The sequence below is a fragment of the Lutra lutra genome, chromosome 13 (genome assembly GCF_902655055.1).
Source record: "Lutra lutra chromosome 13, mLutLut1.2, whole genome shotgun sequence".
In the NCBI taxonomy this organism is placed as follows: Eukaryota; Metazoa; Chordata; class Mammalia; order Carnivora; family Mustelidae; genus Lutra; species Lutra lutra.
This window is the reverse complement of record NC_062290.1, coordinates 92,587,377-92,609,968: the sequence shown is the minus strand read 5'-3', so window position 1 is coordinate 92,609,968 and position 22,592 is coordinate 92,587,377. Positions and strand designations below refer to the sequence as shown.

At 63.1% G+C, this 22,592-nt stretch overlaps 2 protein-coding genes across 8 annotated transcripts; one reads left to right on the top strand and one right to left on the bottom strand.

Moving 5' to 3' along the window:
• The first annotated feature begins 50 nt into the window (after window positions 1–50).
• PMPCA (peptidase, mitochondrial processing subunit alpha) lies at window positions 51–9,139 on the top strand. 4 transcript variants are annotated; one of them, XM_047698816.1, is made up of 13 exons: window positions 51–192; window positions 1,293–1,495; window positions 1,896–1,975; window positions 2,216–2,298; window positions 3,174–3,268; window positions 4,326–4,426; window positions 4,865–5,128; window positions 5,756–5,848; window positions 5,929–6,047; window positions 6,144–6,234; window positions 6,382–6,444; window positions 7,745–7,889; window positions 8,877–9,139. In XM_047698816.1, exons 1-13 carry the CDS (start codon window positions 119–121, stop codon window positions 9,044–9,046), a joined length of 1,581 nt encoding a protein of 526 aa, XP_047554772.1. In that variant the 5' UTR covers window positions 51–118; the 3' UTR covers window positions 9,047–9,139. The 4 variants fall into 4 exon arrangements, with proteins under 4 accessions (XP_047554772.1, XP_047554774.1, XP_047554773.1 ...); XM_047698818.1 differs by having other exon boundaries at window positions 8,881–9,019; XM_047698817.1 differs by lacking the exon at window positions 8,877–9,139 and adding an exon at window positions 8,608–8,862.
• A 1,754-nt stretch (window positions 9,140–10,893) lies between these two features.
• Window positions 10,894–22,387, bottom strand: INPP5E (inositol polyphosphate-5-phosphatase E). Of its 4 annotated transcripts, none has more exons than XM_047698805.1 (11): window positions 22,355–22,387; window positions 20,465–21,513; window positions 16,653–16,776; window positions 15,355–16,313; window positions 14,696–14,820; window positions 14,466–14,585; window positions 14,121–14,228; window positions 13,411–13,572; window positions 13,215–13,330; window positions 12,585–12,721; window positions 10,894–12,283 (listed from the first exon to the last, which is right to left on the bottom strand). In XM_047698805.1, the coding sequence occupies exons 2-11, from the start codon at window positions 21,268–21,270 to the stop codon at window positions 12,151–12,153; spliced, it is 2,790 nt and encodes a 929-aa protein (XP_047554761.1). In that variant the 5' UTR covers window positions 21,271–21,513; window positions 22,355–22,387; the 3' UTR covers window positions 10,894–12,150. The 4 variants fall into 4 exon arrangements, with proteins under 4 accessions (XP_047554761.1, XP_047554762.1, XP_047554760.1 ...); XM_047698806.1 differs by lacking the exon at window positions 22,355–22,387 and adding an exon at window positions 22,292–22,336; XM_047698804.1 differs by lacking the exon at window positions 22,355–22,387 and adding an exon at window positions 21,802–22,044.
• Between the last annotated feature and the right edge of the window lie 205 nt (window positions 22,388–22,592).

Genomic DNA, 22,592 nt, shown 5'->3' with positions numbered 1-22,592 from the left:
CGGCTTCCGCTCCCGGCACCGGAAGCGCGCGCACGAGCGCCGCGGGCCGGCGCCGTAGGGGCGGGGCGTCGGGGGCGGGTCCGGAAGTGACGACAGAAGCAGGGGGCGGAGACCCAAGATGGCGGCTATGGTCTTGGCGACGGCGCGGCTGCTGCTTCGCGGCTCGGGCTCGTGGCGCCGCTCGCGGCTGAGGTGAGCCGGAGTCGCGCCGGGGGCCGGCCGGGGGTCGGGGCGGCGGGCGTCAGTCCGGACGCTCAGCCTCTGGCTTCCCCACGCGCAGACGCGGCGCCGCTGGTTCGGGCTCGGGCTTCGGGACCCCGGCCCTGTGTCCGAGGCGCGGAGGGCGCTTCCGTGGCGGGGTCCCCGGGTCCGGGCCCCGAGCCCCATTCGCCCGGCCTCTCCCGGGCCGCCGGGCCCTCTCCCGCCTTGTCCTCCCGGGCCGATGGGACCCGCCCGGGGCCACGTGTCATCTCCGCCCGGCCCGGCCCTGCCGCCGGCCCCCTTGTGAGGCCGAGCGCGCGGGGCCTTCTGGCCTCGGGCCGTCACACTTTCTCTGCCCGCCACTCGCTCTCCCGCCTTCCTGGCCGCGGGCGCGTCCACCCGGACACCGTTGGAGGACGGCCTTCCGTGCGGGCCGGCGCTGCGGGAGCGCGGGCGGGGCGGTCGCGTGAACGCTCCAGCGGGAGGCGGGCGGTGTAGGGCCCGGGGCAGCCGGGGAGTGTGACTTCGGGAGGCCCGCGCAGCGGCGGCGCTCCCACGCCGGCAGACGAGGGGTGAGAGAAGGGCAGGCGAGCGCCGGCCGGGCCCGAACGGGAAGGTCGGGAGCGACGGAGCTGGGGAACCGCGTGTGTTCCGGGCGGGGCCTCGCGGGGGTGGAGGGAAGCGATCGAAGGCATGACCTGGGGAGAGAGCTGGAGTTCGCACCGTGCAGGGCTTCTGGGCCGGCTCAGGGGTCTGGCTTCTGTTTGCACCCGTGGGGCTGAGAGGGAGATTTGTTTGCCCGCACAGCTCCGGACAGAGTGCGGTGCGGTCGCTGCTGCACAAGAGACGGTAGTTGAGGCCCAAAGAAGTGACCAACTTGCTGCAAGGCCCGGGCTGAGCCAGGATTCGCAGCTAGCCGCGGTGGTCCTCATCACTCCTCTGTGTGGCCTCGGGGTGGGGGGGTGTGGAAACAACCGCAGAAAGGGGCACAGCGAGTGTTAGTGTGGACAGAACGAGACCGCCTGCGCCCAGATGGCCACCCCAGGCTCGGGGGTCTCAGGTCTGCATAACGGCGCAACTTTTCTGTTTAGGTCCGGAGCCCCTGCACGCAGAGGGTTCAGCAGCAGCAGCACCTACCCCCGCGTCCCGCTCTCGTCCCCCTTACCTGGCGTGCCTGAGCCTGTGTTTGCTACAGTCGATGGGCAGGAAAAGTTTGAAACCAAAGTCACCACGCTGGAGAATGGGCTTCGTGTGGCCTCCCAAAACAAATTCGGACAATTTTGCACAGTAGGAGGTAAGTACTGTTGCTGGTGTCGCGCGTCATCCCGTTGGTCTCCACGGCCCACACTTGTTGAGCTTAACGCACTGTCCCGAGTTGTGCTTTGCGGGGGCGGAGAGGACGGCAGAGGCCCTGAAAGCCGCGGCTGCAAACCATGAACTGCTGCACTGGTGGTGGGCTTTTCCCCTTTCTACCTTCCGAGAAACCTCACACTTTCCCGCCGCACACATGAAGCACACAACTCCGTCAGTGTCGGCTGGTGTGCGGCCACTGGGACCTAGCCCAGGTGGTGGACACACCGGCATCCTCATGTAATTAGGTCGGCCTGTGTCATCACCGTCCGTTTTCAGGGTTTCTCTTGAGTCCAGTCTCTTCAGTGTTTGGTTTAACCTGTCCGTTTTCTTTTTATCGCCAGTTCTTATTAATTCAGGATCAAGATACGAAGCAAAATATCTTAGCGGAATTGCTCACTTTTTGGAAAAATTGGCATTTTCGGTCAGTGTCCTATTTGTAATCTTTGAGACTATATTTGGGAAGGATTTATCAACTTCTATGTTCTTTAAAATGGTTATTTTAATAAGCGGCTAAGCTGCTAAGGTAGTTCTACTAAAAGGCTTTTAGGTTAAAAGATGATTTGGTTTCACATGTTTTTAAAGTAAACAAACTTTTTTTCTCAAAGAACGTATTTTAGAGGTTGGTTTGGATTGCGTACTTAGGTTTGCTTATTTTTACTAGTCGACAGATGGATTTGACAGTAAAGATGAAATTCTGCTGACGTTGGAAAAGCACGGGGGTATTTGTGACTGCCAGACGTCAAGGTATGCCAGGTTACTTTGGACCCACATGGAACTGTGGTTCTTATCTTTGGTCAGAGTCCCACTGAAACCCGCCCCGGAGAGGCTGTGGGGGTTAGTGGTGAGAAGTGAGCCTGGCCTGGGCCGGGCTGGGTGGAGAACTTGTGAGGGGAAGCATGTAGGCAGCATCGTTTAGAGCAGAGAACACGCTGCAGAGCCAGGTAGTGCCCAGAGACTGCCAGCTGGGCACTAGGGACACAGCAGGTGCCGTCTCCCATACGCTCACGTATCTGGCAGAGCGCTGCACCACAGGTAACGGACACGAGAGCCAGCAACCGAGACTGGCGGAAGCACGGGGAAGGCAGCCAACCTGGTGTGGAGTCGGACTGATAGTAAACTCGTCATTGGACTGGAGTGGAAGGAGTTTGCCAAAGCGGCTGAGGGGAGGAGGCGGCCCAGGACAACATGGGGAGAGGCTCAGCCAGGAAGAGGCAGCGGGCTTTTTGGGAACGGGGAGATCCAGTATGCGGCCAGCACACAGACGTAGGGGTGCAGTGGGTGGGGAGGTGGTGTTTGTCTGCCACGTGTGGCTCTGTTCCTCAGCCGGGTAAGGCCGTGCGCACTGCACGTTGACCAGTGGGTCGGGGCAGCAGATGCTCAGGAAGCACGTGATAAAAGGGCTCCCCGTGGCAGGGGTCCTGTGCTCGTGGAAATGTCTCAAGATGGTTCCTGTCCATCTTGGCTAGACAGCTGCTGTCACTCCAATGCATGCTGGACGTCACACTGTAAGATGGGACATAGTGAGTGTATGTTGGTCCTCCATGCTGGGGGCAGGGAACAGCCCCTGTTGGTCTGTACCTGTGCTGACCTCAGTGCCTGGTGTCATTGCTGCTTTCTAGGGACACCACCATGTATGCTGTGTCTGCTGATTCTAAAGGCCTGGACACGGTGGTTGGCTTGCTGGCTGACGTGGTCCTGCACCCCAGACTCACAGGTGGGCCCTGGGCAGCCTGAGGGGGCTGGAGGCTGGGCCCTGGGGAGGCACGTGGAGGCGCTGGCCCCGGGGGAGGAGTACTGTAGGCAGCCTTCACACACAGCTGCCGGTGACTTGGCACGATTTCCTTGGAAATAACGCTGAGGGTCGGGAAAGTCTTTTTTGCTTAGTACTTCGATGTAATTCTGTGCCTTTTGACATTTTCAGTTAAATTAGGTCTTTCCTTTTTTTTTTTTCCTAAGTTTTTATTTATTCATTTAAGTCATCTTTACACCCAACGTGGTGCTGGAGCTCACAACCCACGATCAGGAGTTGCACGCTGCTCCAATGGAGCCAGCCAGGTGCCCCTGGGAAGATTTTACTTATTTGTGACAGAGACAGTGAGAGCGGGAACACAAGCATGGGGAGTGGGAGAGGAGAAGCCGGCTTCCTGCCGAGCAGGGAGTCTGATGTGGGGCTCCATTCTAGGACCCTAGGATCGTGACCTGAGCCGAAGGCAGATGCTTAGCAACTGAGCCACCCGGGCACCCCTCAGAAATGTCTGTAAACTCTGGGCTGGTGTGGTACCGGAAGCTTCCACGTCCCTGTGTCCATCCCCTTCCTTGGCTTGGTGGTGGCAGGAGCTTGAATTCTGTGCCCGCGGTGGGCCGGAGTGGGCCGCATCAGCCTGGCCTTGTAGTTCTTCTAGTACTTGCTCCAACGAGCTAATGAAGTGGCCGCCGTGATGCTGGGTGGTGCCTCTTTTGTAGACACCTTCGCACCCTGTGCTTTGGGCAGATGGGTCAGGGGCCTGAGTGCCTCTCCTGAGAAGCCGAGGTTTGTGGCTGGTCCACGTGGCTGCCTCTGGCTGAGCCGGAGAAGAGGCCCAATGTCTCTGGGCTCTGCCCCGTGCTGCTGACCCCCTCACTCACGCAAGCACCCTCAGGTCCACCCAGACGAAGGCCAAGGAGATACTGGTGCCTGCCTGCCGATGACCCTTGGCCCAGCCTGGTGGCGTGGCCCAGCTCCATTTCTCTCCTGGCTCGTGCGGTCTGAGCCTTGTCTGGGTTCCCTGCAGATGAAGAAATAGAGATGACACGAATGGCTGTCCAGTTTGAGCTGGAGGACCTTAACATGCGGCCTGACCCCGAACCGCTTCTCACGGAGATGATTCACGAGGTACTAGAGAACCCATAAGCACCCGCCTCTGCGTCAGTGCCCTCCCCGCCCCCCCGCCCCCCCCCGGCTCTGCACCAGCATGGTCGGGAGGGCACATCTGCCGTCTGCAGGCATGGACAGAAGCTCTGTCATTCCCACACCAGCAGCTCATGCGTGTTCTTCATGTCCTTACCCGGGACAGGATCTTCATCCATTTCTGGAATGAGCATTTTAGTTGACGTGCTTTTTGGGTTTTTGTTTTAAGTTTTTTTCCTTTTTTTGAGGCCTCGTTCTGGAGAGAGATTTTACTGCTTTTATAAACACACGAAACTGTTCCTGCCAAGCTAGCAAAGCTAAGCTCCCCTTGGCCTTTCCGGTCACAGCTGGTGTCACAGCAGGCCCCGCTGAGGGGGAGACCGGGCCCTGGTCTGTCACCATGTTTCTCCCTTCTTTTGTTAGGCTGCTTATCAGGAAAACACAGTTGGCCTCCACCGTTTCTGCCCCACAGAAAACATAGGAAAGATTGATCGAGAAGTGCTTCATTCCTACCTGAGAAACTACTACACCCCCGACCGCATGGTGCTGGCAGGGGTGGGTGTGGAGCATGAGCACCTGGTGGAATGTGCCAGAAAGCACCTCCTGGGAGCCCGGCCAGCCTGGGGGTGTGCGAAGGCTGTAGACGTGGACAGATCCGTAGCACAGTACACTGGGGGCATGGTCAAGGTAACTCGAGGTGGGGTGTGTATGCATTGTCTAGTTTCTGGTTTTGGCACGTTCTCCGCTTCATTGCGCCGGTGTTAGAATTAGCCACACATTCGTGGCTTCGCCGCGACACACGTTCTGGGTTTGGAGCAGGACGTGTTCTTGCTCAAAGCTGAGAGCTTGTTAAGGAGTTTAGGGGCCCCGGGGTGGCTCAGTCGGTTAAGTGTCAGCCTCTGGCTTGGGTCGTGGTCCCAGGATTGAGCCCCACATCGGGCCCCCTGCTGAGTAGGTGTCTGCCTCTCCCTCTGTGCTCTCTCTCTCCCCCTCTCCCCTACAGTAAATAAATAAGATCTTTAAAAAAATGAGTCTAGCTACAGGATCGTTTCTGTGTCTGAAGGAACTTATTGACACTCACGCGTGGTTTCTGTAGAGCCCTCGTGGGGTCTTTTGCTTTGTTTGTTTTTTTGAAGTGGGCTCCACGCCCAGCATGGAGCCCAGTGTGGGGCTTGAACTCACGACCTTGAGATCAAAAGTTGGACACACAGCTGGACCGCGCAGGTGTCCCACGGAGCATCTTTAGGCTGACCTGACCTGAGGGGCTTTTGTGGCTTGTTTTCCGTGTGGGCACACTGTTCACTCTGCTTGTAGCTGGAGAGAGACATGTCCAACGTCAGCCTGGGCCCCGCCCCGTTCCCCGAGCTCACGCACATCATGATAGGACTGGAGAGCTGTTCCTTCTTGGTAAGTTTCAGCTGGGTCCCACCACGTCTGGGAGTCTGGCGTCGCCCCCTGGCCGAGTTCTGCCCTCATGTGTCCCGCAGGAGGAGGACTTCATCCCCTTCGCGGTTCTCAACATGATGATGGGAGGCGGCGGCTCCTTCTCCGCGGGCGGGCCTGGCAAAGGCATGTTCACCAGGCTCTACCTCAACGTGCTCAACAGGTAGCTTGATTTGCTTTCGCCAGCCGTCCCTGTGCCATCAGGCCCCGCTGAGCGCACTTTTGCACTGTGCCACTGTCTTGTCCCTGTCCTTTGCAGGCACCACTGGATGTACAATGCGACCTCGTACCACCACAGTTACGAGGACACGGGCCTCCTGTGCGTGCACGCCAGCGCCGACCCCCGGCAGGTGAGGGCCAGGCCCAAAGCCGGTGGCCTCCGCCTCCTGTGAGGCTTGTATCAGGACACAGAGCCGGGCTCTCGGGCATTTCGTCTGAATTGGAAGAGAGGCTCTTAGTCCGGATCACACCCTTCATCTGTGTCCTCTTCCTTAAAGGTTCGAGAAATGGTGGAGATTCTCACGAAGGAATTTATTTTAATGGCTGGAACCGTGGATGTGGTAAGTACAGCACGGAGCCACCTCCAGACGTCCCCGCAGTGTCAGCAGGTTAGAGAACATGGTGTGGGGGTGGCTGGCAGTGGGCCCGTCCTCTGTGCTCCCAGCCCTGCTGGCATCTGAGAATAGTGCAGCCCCCGGGGTGGCCCAGGCCCACAGCCGAGCTCCCCGCCTGCTCCTTGCTGTCAGCACCGAGAACAGTTGCTGCCTCCCCTGCCCTGGGCCTGCTCACACCTGCCTGGCCTGGGGCCTCCTTCGGCTTTGCCAGAAGGAATGAGGCCGAGCGGTCTCGTGTGTCCGGCCACCCTGCAGGACCGTGTGAATTAAAGCCACATCACACGGGATGAGCAGGTACCTTCAGGTGGTTCTCAGGCCCTCCCCTCACTTCCAGTGTATTTTTTATTTTGCTTTTTTTGGTTTGGTTTGGTTTTGTCTTTAAAGATTTTTTTTTTGAAGTAATCTCTGCAGCGTGGGGCTGGAGCTCACGGCCCCGATACCGAAAGCCACATGCTCTGCGGACAGAGCCCACCGGGCGCGCTGAGCTCCCGTTTTGTGTTTTAACCTATGTCTTTGTTTTCTTGTTTTTTGGGAGTTAGTTTTTGTCACTTTACGCATTCAGAGATCTTGTTTCTTGCTGGACCAGTGCGTGTGCGTAGAAGGCCCCGGGCGGAGAGCCCCAGCGCGGCCCGAGTGCCTGCGGGGCTTGGCGGACGGCCGTCCCCTGCATATCTTTCCTGCTCATTCCGTGATTTTTGCAGTAATCACGTGGTCCCATTTCTAGTCAGGAAAAAAGGTCATTTCTAATAAAAGCATATTTCAAAAGACTCATTTTAAGAACACGTATTTAAAAACTTATGTTGGGCCTTGGTTGGCAGTCTGCTAGGAAACACTTCCCGTTGAAATGGAGCTAGTCTGAGGTAAGGGTTAAGTATTTGCCCGCAGTAGGAAGAGTAGGGAGAACCCGTCAGGAATCAGGAATCCTCGTGGAGATGACCACACGGGATCTCTGCTCTGTCTCCCGTCGCGCGTCCGCCCCGCCTATCACCACGCGCGACTTTCCGTGCCTTTCGGTGTCTGGTGGAGCGCTGGGAGCAGAACTTGCAGGAGTCACGGTGTTGTCCGTCGCACGTGCTCCGCGGCTCAAGGCCAGACCGCGGTAGATCTAGCTGGTCCCCTCGGAGCTGCCTGGGGGCGTGGGGAGCCCCCGACTCTAGGATCCATCTTGCTTGTGCTGCGGCCGAGAGCGGGCAACGGCGCGGGAGCCGCCTCGAGCTGAACCGTGGGGCGGGGGGTTGCGTCTCAGGCGGAGCTGGAGCGGGCCAAGACGCAGCTGATGTCCATGCTCATGATGAACCTCGAGTCCAGGCCCGTGATCTTCGAGGACGTGGGGAGGCAGGTGCTGGCCACGCGCTCCAGGAAGCTGCCGCACGAGCTGTGTGCGCTCATCCGTGAGTACTGGCCCGCCGGCCCGATCGGGCTCCCTCCCGGGGGACCGCACGGCCCCACTGATCTGTGGCTCTCGCGCCCGAGCCCTCGCCCTGGGCTGGCCCTGCCTCCCGTCCCTGAGAGCCGAGTCCCGCGACTCCGGCTTCCAGCGCCTCACAGAGGGGCCGTGCCTGCCACGCAGGGCTTCCGGGCACACTCGGTGAGGTAACGGACAGAGATGCTCCACACGCAGCTCATGGGGGTCTCCCTCTGTGACTTGCACCGAGGTTGCCATGACTTCCCAGGAGTGACGTACAAAAGTCCTTGAGTTTCCTCTGTGTGTTCCTTCCGCTTTGAGGGACGAGTCTGTCCACACTGCATCAGCTCCTCAGAGGGTCCGTGAGCCCACAAGGGTTGGGACGGTGGTTCTGTGGTGACGTTTGTTACCTCGTGGCAGGTCCCGCGTGCCTCGTCCACAGGTGCATCCTTACCCCGCCTCGGGGAGCCCCTCAGGCCGCGGGGCTCGGCACGCTGCTCTCCCTAAGGCCTTATCTTCTGTAGCAGCACTGCCTCACGTGTTCCCACGCTGTGCTTTCTGCGCCCACGCAGGCCGAGGCCCCAGGTCCCGCCTCGGAAGGCGGCGTGTGGCTGCCCACCCTACGGAGCCCCGGGCGGCGGTGCTTTTCCTTCCCTGCAGCCTCTCCCCGGGACTGCTGTACAGACGGAGCTGTTCCTTCACAGGGGTGTGGGCTGCTCTGGGAACTGACACGTCTCGCATTTGAAAATCCTTTAAAACCATTGGTACTTCCCCCTTCACCAAGGAAACCTCCCTGACCTCAGTCTCACTCACCGTGTCGTTTCCTCGCAGCAGAGTCTGGACCCTCTGGAGTCTGGAGTCTGCAGCCCGGCCTCGGACCCCCGGGGCTGTTCCGTGGCTGCAGCCACGCACGGAGACAGAGTCCGTGCAGGAGGCGGCCGTGCTTCTGAGGTCCTTTTGTCCCCTGTGCCAGGCAGCGTGAAACCAGAGGACATCCGGAGAGCTGCCTCGCAGATGCTCCGCAGGAAGCCCGCGGTGGCCGCCCTGGGTGACCTGAGTGACCTGCCCGCCTACGAGCACATCCAGGCGGCGCTGTCCAGCAGAGATGGGCGCCTGCCCAGGACCTACCGGCTCTTCCGCTAGAGGCCGTCCGAGACGCGGCCCGACTGGGCGGTGGGTGCAGCATGTTTCTTCGGGTGTGAGTTTAGTGCAAAGATTGATAAACGGTGCAAACCACGCGACTCTTCTCTTAAATTTGAACACGTTTAATGTCATTGAGCTTCTGGTTCTTCCCTGTTGACTAGGCCACTCAGTAGAGTAAAGGTCTGCCCTCAGCGTGGCTAGAAACTGGTGGCTCACAGTTAAGTTCCAGGCCGGCTGGTGCGGGGGAGTGGGTTAGCGCTCTTCCTTCCGTCCTGCGCTCCCGGAGGTGAGCTGTCATGAGTCGGTCAGTGCCTGACTGTCTCCCCACAGAGGCCACGGGGCCCATGAGCCCGCCCAGCCTCCCCACAGGCCCCGGGGCAGGGCAGGAGCCCCTGGTTGGCTTCAAGGAGCGTTTTCCTCAGCACAGTGTTCCCTTCACCATTGTGAGGACGGGGTGTCTCAGCAGCGGCCCTAGAATAGGGTTGGACGTGGGCAAGCGAGCTGTCTCCGAGGGGAGGCCTCTCGGACCCAGTATCATGAAGCCTCTCGTCCTTTCCTTTAAGATGCGTCCGAGTGCACAGGACGGGAGGCAGGGTTCTCAGACTCGGCGGCCGGAGGGAGAGCAAAGCCAGGAGCTTGCTGGAAGGCGGAGGAGCGCTAGGTCCTGCGGGTGCGTGGCTGGAAGTGGAGCGCCGCGGGGCCTGTGACGTCAGTGACGTGTGGTAGCTTCGTAGTTCTCAGACATGAATGCACGTAGAGTCCCCGGAGCCCATGCGGGCCACCTCTCGTGGCTGCAGGGCCGCCGCGGTCCCTAGCACTCAGCAGCTGGGGACAGAGCCTGCAGCCCAGCCTCGGCTGCTCGGGCGGGAGGGCAGGGCTGTTTTGGGGAGATCAACGCGTAAATGTTTCTTCAGTTACTTAATCCATGTTGCCGGGGCCGCCGTCCTGTTTCCATGCTTTTCCAGCACACGCGCTGGTGACTGCATTTGTGGGGGTGGATGCCAGGCTCTGTGCCCACTGGGGTGGGGCCGAGGGAGACGAGCCTGAGTCGGAGGGAAGGTGGGCAGCAGCGTGGACTGTGCAGTTCTCTGGTTACCCAGGGGAAGGGCAGCACCCAAAGGAGATGGAGGGCAGAAGCTTAGCTGCACGGTGGGCATGCTGTGGGGTGGGGGGTGGGAAGGCAGAGCCTGGGAAGACCGAGGCCCGGGTGGGTGTTGGGTCCAGCCGGAGCACCCGCGCAGCTGGGCTTGAGCCTCTGACCACATCTGGCTGCTGCCCAGGCCCCGGAGTCTGTTCAGAAGCTGGTGCCACGCTGCCTGTGCTGCTTTCCCACTGGCTCCTGCTTTTCCCCTGGCCCCGTCATGGCTGGGCACCTCTGACCCCCGCTGCACGTGGTCACACTCCCCCTCAACGAGGCTTTCAGGGTGGCCGGCTCAGGCTCAGCAGGTGCCCGAGGGAGGCTTGGCGTGAGCAGAGTGTGGGGAGGCCACGAGAGCCGGGTCATGAGAACCCCCTTCCTGCTCGTGCTTCCCGACTCTCTGAAGCTGGTTTTCAGAGACTGGCCTGCATTCTCCGCACTCGTCGGGATTTTAACCTGACTTCCCAAGTGAAACCGGTTCCTCTCAGATCTCCTGGCTCCTCTTAAGCGAGTGTCCTGACTCGGGACCCGTGACCTGTGTCCTGATCCCCAAAGACACAAAGCCCTGTCTCAGGCCAGACTGCCTACACACCATGCCATCACTCGGTCCCATCGTCAGGATGGTACCCAGGAAGGTGCATGAAAAGGCCTCTCCAGGCTCTTCACCATAAAAATCTGTGACAGACATTTTCAGTTCACAATTCAAAACTCAACAGCACGTTTCTTTGAGCAAAATTTTATAGACAGACAAGTTTCAGGTCCGATGGGGTTGACTGGACTGTCTCATGAACAGACCTTCCCGTGTCAGACCGGCTGTGCCCGGCTCCGTGCTGCGGAAGTGGGCGCTCACAGAGCAGGTACACTGGCCTTCGGAAGGGGCCTTGTTTCTTCCGCTCAGGTCTGGGGTGTCCCCTTCTCCCTTAAAAGTCCCTTTCCCGCCAGCCCCACAGTTGGGGTGGCAGCTGGGCGCAGTGTATGCCAGACCTGCCATTGGACGACCTTGTTCTCTGAGACATCAGGAGAATGGGCAGAGTGTACAGATGAGCTCTTTCTAGGACTCAGTCTTTGGCCAGAAAGAGTTTGAGGTTTAATATATGGATTTATTTAAAAATATAAATATGGAAAAATAAATAATTTAAGACTAGATCGAGTGCCCCTTGGTCTTCCCACTTACAGAGGCTATCGTTAGGAGCCATGGTGGGTGATCACAGGCTCAGCCCCAGAAGAAAGAGGAGATCTGGAATGTGGTGGGGACACCCGAGGCTTTGTTAACGCTATCTGTGGCTGACGATATGTGTGCCAATGGTCTGAAATCACCAAAACCAGAAGAGGGCAGGGAAATGGTTTCATGGCTGGAGGGGCCGGGCCAGCCCCCCGAAGACCAGAGGCGGCCCAGAAACAGGCCAGGCCTTCTTGTCCCAGTGGGGCTGTGGGAGCGCACTCCCTCCTTGGAAGTCAGCTGGCTCTGGCCTGTCCAGCTGGGCCTGGGCTTGGTCCTCGAGCACCAGTGGGATGGAGACCCCGAGCAGCTCAGCCACTTTAGTACCAGGACCCCTGTGCTCAGACGGAGAAGGGCACCTCCCAGTTAGCGCTGCGGGGCGGCAGGTCCACAAGGCGAGCACTGTCGACGTCAGCTGTGGGCGAGCGAGCTGCTCCAGGCCCCACCACGACCCACCTGGACACCTGCCCCGAGGGACCACGCGGGTGGCGTGGCCAGTGTGGGGCCTGACGCGGACTGTGCTGTCAAGGAGTGTGGCTGGTTCCATTCCGGGCACCGGCGCCGTGGTACCGCCTGGCCGGTCTTCTGGCCTCCCCGTGGGGTTCTTGGTAAGGAAGCAGGTCAGCCTCGAGCATGGGTCCGCCCGCTGCCCAGAAGCAGAAGTCCCACACAGCAACCTCTTCTGTCTTTTTAGGGGCTTTTGGTCAAGTAACCTCCCACGTGGGTGATGAGGGTCCTCGGGAACCCTCAGGAGACGGTGCAGATGCTGCTGGAGTGCTGAGCCTTCAGTGCCTGCTGCCTCTGGATCTCTCTGGAAATGCGTCTTTTAATTCCTATTAAGTACAGTTCTCTGTCAAACTTGCCGGCAGCTAGCGGGATGCTGTGGAAGGAAGGGTGTCAGCTGGGAGGGCCCGGCTGTTCCCCAGCCTCCGGGAGGCCAACTCCGACGCCTGTTCCCTGCGGGCCACTGGGACCCGCCGCACACCGCAGTGTGGCCACCGTCCACGATGAGAAACCCCTCCGTGGCCTGGGCTGGCGCACGTGTCAGGAAGAGCCGGCCAGCCCCGACCCTGGGCGTGTCGCCTGTGTGACAGCCACTTCAGATCAGGAATCCCGTTCCCCTCCCCCCGCCCCAGGCCCCGAGAGCCAGAAACGTGAGGACATGTGGCCCGGGTACTGACTTGTCTCTCCCCGGCCTCACTTTGACCCGGAACAGGCCGTATACGGGGCGGTGGTCAGATGTCTTGATGCCTGGGCAGGAGGAGTACTTGATGGGACAGATGTCACCCTTGTGGCGGCTCTTGTACATAACCCGGTCCTGTAGAAAAGCCCACAGATGGGGGCCCAGATGCCCCCTGGTTTCTTGGCCTGCATGCCTGTCCCTGCGTCAGACCTCACCCTCTGGAGCCCTCCCCTGGGCCCAGGGCACCGACCGGTGTGTGGGCACTGGGTGCGGACCAGGCCGAGGCAGCAGCTTCAGGCTTGGAACCCGGAGCCAACCGCGGGGGTCCCACCACAAACAACTCAGACAAGTGATAGCGTGCGGCACGTGCCTCGCTGTCCGGGGACCAACAGCCGACCCCCAGAAGGGCCTCCGTCGGAGGGCACCGCTCCCAGCCCCAGCAGGCTCTGAGAGCTGTGGTCACTGGTCTGGAGTGGCTCAGGCCGGAGTCTGACCGCACCCTGCACGCCCTGCAGCCCCCTAGGGCGCTGCCCGCTAGCCCGGCCTCGGTCCGCAGCCTCCGGTTCGCCAGCAGGAGCAGCCCCAGAGCTCGGCCGCAGAGCCGGGCTGGCCCCCGGGGACTGCTCACCGTGTAGGAGGGGGTCCTCTGCTTGGAGGTGGTGTCGTAGGAGTCCTTCCCGATGTCGAACTTGTACGACGGAAGGAAGTGGATGTCCGGCTCCTGGAAACCCTTGAAGATGGACCCTGGAACAGTCCCAGCCCTGCGTCAACCCCACAGGCCGTGCCTTCTCGGGGGCGGGGAGCCCCCACCCACCGGCCCTCACCTTTCTTCATCTCCTGGGTGAGCTGGTCATGCTGGAGCAGGGCTGACACCTTCTCCCCCAGGTCCTGCTTCAGGATGGCCTCCACGGCCGCACGCCCACCGCTCAGACGGAAGTTGAAGTCTCCAAACCAGAACACCCCATCGAACCGGGTGGTAACATCCGCTGGCCAAATGGGAAAGCATGTGAACCCGGCCCTTCCCGCGCTCACCACGCCTTAGCGATGGGGACTGGTCTGGTCGGTGTCCCGCCGGAGCCACGTGCAAGGACTCCCCAGGGAAGGTGCTGCCACCCCAGCCTTGGGGGGAGTGCCCCGCAGCCTCTCGACAGTCAGGTCCACGATTCTCACTTCCCACAGCAACAGCCATGCAGGGACCACGTGACGGCCCATGCTCACAGGAGCCCACGCTTCCCACACACGCCGCCTCTGCCAGGCCGCTGCCCCCGTGGGGCAGTCGGGAGGCAGGAGGGCCTGTGGGGGAGTGGGGGATGCAGAGCGGGGCTGGCGAGGCCAGGCTCCTGGTGAACGCCAGCCGCCAAACGGGCTGACCGGCCCAGCTCGTGAGGAGCCCGGCGCCAGGCCTCAGAGCCGTCTTTTTCTTGTTACCGGGTGACTTTCTAGACTTTCCTGACCTTGATTCTTAAAAGCTCCCAAAGTCTCTTTCACTGAACTACCCAGAGAACGAGGCAGAAGCACGTGGAGGGGAGCTCACCAGCGTCGGAGCGGTAGGGGTTGGTGTCGGGCACGCTCTTGGGCAAGGCCAGGCCCTGGACGGTTCTGCTGTAGTCCAGCAGCCGCTCGCTCACCTTCCCGTCGCCAGCTGGGAGAACAGAGCGTGGGGGCCTCTGCAGTGGGGCTCACAGACACAGGCGACACCCGCGTGCTCACTGCCCCCCAGCCGCTGTACCGCCGAGAGCACCGCCCCACGGCCTCCTCTCCAGTGCCCACCACGGAGCTGTGTGCGACCGGACGACACCGTTGCAGGTAGCGGGACCTCTGCCTCCCGGACCCCTCCCGGCAGTGACAGGGAGTGGTGTCCCGCACGCCTGGGACTCACAGGTGAAGTGCGACGTGATGAAGAGGAGGGAGGTGCCGAAGAAGGTGAAGCTGACGCCCAGGGCCCCCTTGGTCTTGATGTGAGATACGATGCGTGTGGTCACCGTGGAGCTCTCCACCTCTGCGGGACAGAGCGGGGTGACATGGCTGGCCCCGCTCGCCCTGCGCGCCCCTGCTGCACGAGGCCGGGGCTGCCCCGGGCGCCGCTGTGGAGCACAGCGGCCCACCTACCTGAGCAGAACCAGATGAGGTCCCTGCGGATGAGCACGGACATGTAGAGCGCCCCGTGCGCCGCCGAGTACAGCGTCACGTAGCGGGGGCCCAGCGTCTCCTGTAGGCGTGTCTCCCACTCCCGCCTGTGGACAGAGGCTGGGACAGCCTGGGAACGGGGAATGGAACCCCCAGCCCCGCTGCCCTTCACCCTGCAGCCCAGAGAGTCCTGCTGTCCGGCCACGTCCTGCAGGGCGAGTGGCGGACAGACAAGCAACACGAGGGCCCCGGGCGGCCTTGTCTATGTCCGGTACTGGTCCCAGCGTGCTCTCCGGCTACTCTGGAGGCCTGGACCCCGTACCCTTCCCCTAGGTCAGGGGCACCTGCACGCGGCGGGCCTCCTGCGGCTGCCTTAGGGGGCACCGGAGTGCCAGGACGCTGCAGACCTAGGAGCCCACGCAGGGGTCAGGCTGTGGCCGGGGCTCCGCCGCTCTTCGCGGCCTCTCCCTCAGTGGTGCGTCAGCAAGCGAAGCTCATTTATTCTCAGCTCTCGGAGCTGCTCATGGGCCCGGAGGCAGCTCTGGTGGGCAGTCCTGCCCCCAAAGGCCCACCTCAGCGCCGTTCCCAGGGACCCACAGGGCTGATGGGCTGGGCAGATGTAGGGCAGGGGTGCTCCCTACCTGTCGGAGCAGCCCTCCTGGACCCCGACGACGTACAGGTCCTGGGCGTAGTCCGCCTCGGCGGGCAGCAGGAGCTCGTCCAGGTGTGGGGGCAAGTCCTGCAGGGACCGTGGATAGCCAGGGCCTCCCGCGGGGCCGGCGGCCCAGCCTCTCCCACAGCCTGGGGACCAGCATGGCCCATGCGACGCATCCAGGCAGGCCTCCCTCCACCCCAACTGGTCACTGCCACGCCTGCCTCTGTGCCCCGCGCCCCCAGATATGCCCTGGGTGGGGAGGTGGTGCTGCCTGGGCCAGGGTGCCGTGGCTCTGGACGTGAGCGCTCCTGCCCGTGGCTGGACGTGCATAGCCTCCGAGCCCTCGGGGGCCCTGGACAAGAGCGCCATCCCCTGGACAGGCCCAGTGGTGTCCCTGGGACAGTGGGGCTGCCAGCCCGGCACCTGCCTCCTCCTTGAGCGTGAGGGAGAATCACTTGTCTCTCTCCGGAGCCTGTGTTGTTGGGACTCCCGGTTACTCAGCGAAACCCTGAACAGGAGGTGGCCCTGCCTTGTTTCCTCCCCAGCGCCCGTCCCCATGGCCAGCCCGGGCCACCACGTTGTGGAGTGAAGGTCCTTCTGTGATGCCACCGTGACAACCACCGTGCCCTTTGCTGCACCCCGGGGCGCGCTAGGATCGCCCATAGTGCAGGAAGCCCACGCCCGGCCCTCAGAAATCAGAGCACCCCACATCCAGGGGACGGAGACCACCAACCCAAGGACAGTCCTTGCCGTGAGGAGTCGTCCCAGGGAGAGATGGCTGAGCTGGCGAGAAAGCCACCAGCACGGGGTCCAAGAGGCTCCCCTGAAGCAAGAGCCAGTCCTCTGGCTTGTGCAGTCTGGCCCTGGGCGACTGGCAGTCAGGACAAAGCAGCCGTCACAGCAGAGTGGCTGGAGGTCTCCACTGCCACCTCCGCACACAGGTGGCTGAATGAACGACACCCAAAGTGACCCCAAGGTGACAAGGACCAGACCCGGCCGTGCGGGCTCACCGACAGCCACAGCTGGTCCGGCGGTGGGATGTGGATGGGGCGGCGGGGGAAGGTTGTGCGTGGGGGTGGGGGCCCCAGGGAGGTCTCTGTTCCCTGCCCATCCGCTGGGAGCCGCAAGCTCCCGTGTCAGAAGAGCACATCCTCCCCCAGCAGGCAGTGGGGAGGTGGGTGAGGCCGGGGCCTTCCGGGCGTCCCGGCTGCTGGGGAGAGTCCGGGCAGCCCGTGTGTGGCCGGCAGCCCTGGGAGAGAACCGGAGCGGGAGCAGGCGGCTTACCTTCTGGCCCTGCATGTTCCAGGTGGCCACGAAGAGGGCCATGCTGCGGTCCGGGAAGTACCGGGCCAGCTCCTCCGCCCCCATGAGGGCCCCGCTCGCCAGGAGACTCCCCTCCAGGTAGCTCCTGTGGAGAGTGAGCAGCCGGGGGTCGAGGATCCGAACAGACGGACCCAGGTGCAGGGGACACCGCCCAGCCACACCTGTCACCTCGGGCCCCTGCCGTTTTCGGGAGGCTCTCCCAGAGCTGAGATTTCCCGAGAGCCCGCAGGTCGACAGGGGGCACAGCGCGATGGTCCACTGCCCTCTCGGAAAACCCTCTCTGTTCCCCATTCTACAAACACCGGCACGCGTTCAACTTTTCCGTCACGTCCTCAGACGAGCAACTTGAGGGGAATCTGGGCTCTTTGCCCTGGACAGCAGCAGCCAGGGTGATACGTGTCCTCCACCTCAGCGTGGCCTCCAGGGACCTGAAAGCTACAGGGGACATGTCCACCCTCGCGACAACCACCGGTCATGCCTGCTTCAAGGGTTCCGGAGCATAGCGTGCGCACGCATGGTTCCAGCTGCGTCGGACCCTGGGGACAGCAGCCTCGCGGAGCCCACTCGCAGGGGGCGAGCCTGGGCAGTGATGGAGCGTCACTGGGGCCTGCAGGCTCTGATGTCGTGTAATTTTCATGTCTCGGGAGACATGAGACCAGGTTTCTCAACCATGAAAAAAATCGTCCTCAGCCGACGGATCACACAAAGTGTGCTAAAACTGCGCTCACACACTTGCCTAGCCATGGCCACCGGGCTGCTCTCTCCTGCACGCAGGGACAAGCCCAGCACGCGCACACAGGCTTGGTCACCTGCGCTGGGGTGCGACACCAGCCTCCCTGCAACCTCTCACTTCATGCACGGTTGTTCACATGAGCTCCCCTTCCAGAACCTTCTTCCAACCCAGCTGGAGATCAGGATGCTCCCAGAATCAGCACCCAGGCAACAGCCACACCAGTGTTCGGTCATTTTGTCTTCTAGGTCTTTCAGTGCCATCCATCTGCTGCAGACACTGACCACCGGTCCCCCACCTCACCCCCAGTGCCATCACACACTGGCCGTGGGTCCCCCAGTGCCCAGAGGGGAGCTTCATCACGTCCTGAGTGCTAGCTGTGTCAGACACTAATTAGACTCCTTCCCCCTTTCCTACAGATGTGCCCCGATAAGCTCCGTGGGTCCTATGCCTACTCCGGTGACACCATGATGGGTTGGTACCCTGATCTGTCCACGAGAACATCCCTCGTCAGCCATCACTTTGATGGCCACATGCAAATGAGGGCTCTTTCCACCTTCCCGGGGCAGCTGGCAGGGCTGCCCCAGTCCCGTCTGTCAGGAGTGGGTGGGGGCCTAGGAGGTTCTGTGCCAAGGCCTGGCAGCTGGGCACTGCGGTGTGGGAAGAAGGTCTGGTGGGCTCCGAACACTGGGGTGGACCACCGGGCACAGCCCATCGCGCCTGGCTGCTGCCCCCCACGCTGCCTGCCCATCCTGCAGCGCAGGCCTCGCACCGGCCGGCCTGGCCCGACACCACGGCTGCCCCACGGACGGCCCATGCTGCGGCAGCCTTGAGAAGCCAAGCCAGCGTCTGTAACGGCCACCCCGGGGAACTTCCAAGCCTCTGGTGACTCTTCACCCCAACTCGCTAAGAAAACCTCATAGCTTAGTCTTGCGAGTAGGAACCCGCTCCTTTGAAGGACGTCAGATCGCCTGCGAGGTTCGGGAACCCCGGCTGACCGCTGCGAGCAGAAAAGCAGTTCTCAGGAGCCCGAGGAGCGATTCCCACATCCTCCCTGGGCAGTGCAGGACACGCACTCGATCGTGCCCAGACGGGCCCTGCTGCCTCAGCCCTACTCCAGGAGCCCCGGCAGGCTGTGGCCATACCACGCAGTCAGGCACCCAGAGAGCCTCTGCCTCCTGGCCGTGGGGGCCCCGAAGGAGCCCCCACTCTGCGCCTGAGGGCACGGTGTCCTCTCAGGACCCACAGGTCGTGGGGTCGGCCATGGTGGTGCCTGTGGCCTGCATCACCCTGAGCGCGGGGCGTCCGCTCCGACCTCGCCCACGTCCCAGCTGTTTGTGGCCAGTCCACGAGCTAAGGGCTGTCTTCACACTTACAAATGGCTGGGGAAGAAAACCCCATGTTTGGTGACAAGGGAAAATGACACAGATCCGAGCATCAGTGTCCTCACGTGAAGTGTGGCTGCCCCACACCTGCGAGCAGCCACTCCCCGGGCCCGGCGCACCCCACACCCGCTCCAGGGCACGCCGAGGGGCTGGAGATGGGGTCGTTGCACGCGGATCTGGGCTGAGGGACCCCCACCAACCTCCTGTTTGCTGCTTGTCTGAAAGCGGGGACCGAGGAGCCGGCTCTGAGACGACAGTCCCGTCCTTGGCACCGCGTGCTGTGCGCGCACGGGTAACCGCAGCTGCGCAGAGCGCGCCACGTGCCCGAAGCCCTAGCGGCGGATCCGGTTCTGGCTGGCGCAGCTGCGCTCCCCCCCAGCTTCCCCTGCTTCCCGACAACAAGAGCACACGGGGAACCTCTGTGGCCACGGGGGCGTTGCAGTGTGGCTAGTGAAGGATGGCCACCCGAAAGCGTCCCGGGTTTTGTTTGGGTGCTAGAGTCAACGACCAGCGCCCCCGTGAGACGAGAGACGCAGACCCCGGCGGAGCACCGCGTGCGGGCAGAGGCCAGGGAGCCACCGGGGGCCACCGGGGGCCACCGGGGCACCGGGAACGGGAAGAGCAGGAAGGACCCTCCCCTGGAGCCTCCGGAAGGAGTGCAGCCTGCGACACCGTGGGCTCTGACTTGAGGGCTCCAGAAGGCGTAGAGAACACGGTCCTATTGTTTTAGGGTTTCTGCTTCGGGGTCCCAGGTGGTGGACACCAGCACAGTGAACACCCCACCTTCTGCGGACTCTGTGCCCGGCTGGGCGGGTGCCGGCCTGGTCTGGACTGCAGAGGGCAGCAGGTGGGGTGGTGGTGAGGAGTCTGGTGAGGGAAGTGGGGCTGGGGCCTCACTTGGGGCCTTGGGTGCCATGTTGGGGAGTGGGTGGCGTGGGGACCCCCAAGGCGGGGCCTGTGTGTGCTTCAAACAACCGGCCCAGCCCAGGCAGGGAGCAGAGGCCCGGGCCAAGTGGCAGGAGTGTCGAGAGCGGCCAGCGGCCAGGCCTGGCACCGGAGCAGCAGGCAGGGGAGGCCTGTTCTGGCCGCAGCGTGAGCCCCACAGCTGAGGACGCGGGAGAAGACCAGACTCGTGGGCTTCGACAGGCTGGGCTCAGAAGTATCGGGGACCCCGGCGCAAAGGAGAGACATCAGCGGCGGGTTGGGGGGGCAGCGCCTGGCTAGGTTCTTTATAAGCTGTAACAAAGGCCAAATGCATTAGCTTCTCAGGTCCCATAAGGCCTGGAAACCAAGCGTCCTCCGTGGTTGTGGGGCCAATGGGAGCCAATGGCCAGTGGGGCGCACAGCCAACAGCCCCAGGAGCCTGTCCCGACACACACAAGGGAGAGCAACCGAGACGCAGCGCTGTGGGGGGAAGGTCACGCACGCCTCTGAACCTTGTTTCGTAGGCACGCAACCCTGAGTGGTGCTGAAACACAGAGGGAAAGTTCTCGAAGGCGTGACCCTCTGGGAAGGAGCTTCGAGCTGGGGGGTGAGCTCCACACCTCTACACCGCACAGTCTTGTGAGAAAACCTTCACGTGCTTCTCATGGAGGCCGCACGTGAACGCTAAAGCCCAGGCCACCGATGGTGCCCCCCCCGTCCCCCTGGGGCCCTACCTTGTCCGGACGTCCTTGGCACGGATGGGAGCCAGCAGGCTAAAGGAGGATCTCGCCTCAGAGGCCAGGGGGCTCGGGGGCCGGCCAGGGCCCAGGCTGCTGTGGGCCCGGAACAGTCTGCTTGGCAGGCGGGCCTTGAGGTCGGCCTGACCCGAGTCCACCCGGTCGGCCGGCCGCAGGGAACCGGAGGCCACCTTCTGGTCCACAGCCGGCAGCCTGGCGGGGCTCCGGGCTGAGGCCCCGTCCCGGTGCAGGACGTCCAGGGAAGTGCTGATCATCCCGGAGATACAGTGACCCCATGAGGAAGGGCTCCCTCCCGCGCTGCCCTGGGCCCTGCGGGACGTGGGGATCTCCTGCAAGGAGGCGCTCAGGCAGTGGGGGGAGTCGGTGTGGGCGGGGGGCCTGAGGACCTCGTCCTGTGAGGAGCCCCTACAGGGGCTGGCCCCGACGTGCGCCGCCAGGTCCTCGTGGCTGCTTGGAAAACGCCGCCGCCTCCACGCCTTCTCGTCCAGGGACAGAGCTCGCTCCAGCCGGGGCTTCGGCGGTGGCTTTGGGATGAAGCTTGCTGCCTTGGCTTGTGGGTCCTCGTTGCTGATCTGTGCTGGAAGTTTCGGGGGGAGCACTGGGCTCTTCTCAGGGCCCTCACCATTGTTGGCAGGTGGGGACCCTGGGTGGGCTTCGAGGTCTTTGCCCATGTTTGGAAGCTGTCCCTTGAGCATTCTGTCTTCAGGCTGCAGGTGGCCCTGGGCGGCGGGCTGCGGGGGAGACGCCCCTGAATGGCCCACGCCCGCTAACCTGGATGGCATAGTCCAGGGGCCAGCTCTCCCAGGCTCTGGCAGCCCGCGCCTCCCTCCCGCTGCGGGGGGACAGTTCCCGCTCTGGGCTGCCAGGGAAGCCCAGGGTCAGGGATGCACGGCCAGACCATGGCTGGCAGCTGCGGAGGAGAGAAGGCGCAGGGGCTCCTCTTCAGGCCCGGGGCCGGCCGGTGGGGGCAGGGCCCATTGCTCCATGGCTGGGAAGCCAGAAGTCCTGCGGTCCCCCACAGGAACCTACAGGAAAACCGAGCTATTAGCCTGGGACAGCCACGACCCCCGTGCCACGTGACTGCTCCCATGGGACTGCGGTGCAGGGAGACAGAGGGACAGGCCGGCAGCCGTCTAGCGAGAACACACACTCAGACGTGTCGCCTGCCACCTCCTCCCGGGAAGCCACCGTGCAGACTGGGCCTGTGCCTTCCTGGGGCTCTGGGGGAGGACCAGGGCAGAACCACAACCCAAAGGTCAAGGCCAGTTCGAGCAGCCTCGGACGGGGGAAGGGGTCCCCACACCCTCACTCACCTGCGTGCCCATCACCGCCGCTCCTCCCGCAGACCCCGCCCCGAGGGAGGCCCCCTCCGCCCGCCGCGCCGCCGCCGCCGCCGCCGCCGCAGGCCCGGGCTCAGAACCTGCGAGTCCGCGGGGCCCAAGGGCAACGACCGCAGCGCAGGAGGACCCTGCCCCCGGCCCGTGTCCCCAGCCCCCGCCCAGGGATCAACCCTCGCTCCGGGCTCGCGCCCCCGCCCTACCCCAGGGTCGCCCCGCGCCCTGGATACGCGTCCCCGCCCCTGCAAAGCGTTACCCCACGCCCTGGACTCATGGCCCCGCGCCGTTCCCGGTCGCCCCGCGCTCCGGACTCGCGCCCCCGCCTCGGCCCAGGGGTCACTCCGCGCTTCGGACCTGCGCCCTTAACCCCGCCCAGGGGTCACCCTGCGCCCCGGATCCGCGTCCCCGTCCAGGGCTCACGCCGCGCTCCAGACCCGCACCCCTGCCCGGAGGTCGCCCCGCATACCCGCCCAGGGGCCACCCCGGGCCCTGCATCCGCGCCGCCGCCCAGGGACCGTCCTGCACCCACCTCAACGCGCCGCCCGCTCCCCGGCAACGGGCGTCCGAGAAAGGCCGGGCTCGGTCCTCGCAGCGGCCCCTGCCGGCCGGAGGACCCAGCGCACGCCCAAGAGCGCGGAGCAGCCCCCCTTTCCCACCCTGCAGCTTCCCAGGCCGGGGGCGGGGCCGGGGCCGGGGCCAGAGGGACGACACACACTGGGGCAGGCCTCCCCAAGGGGCGCACCCCACCTGCTGTCGAGGGGTTAGGG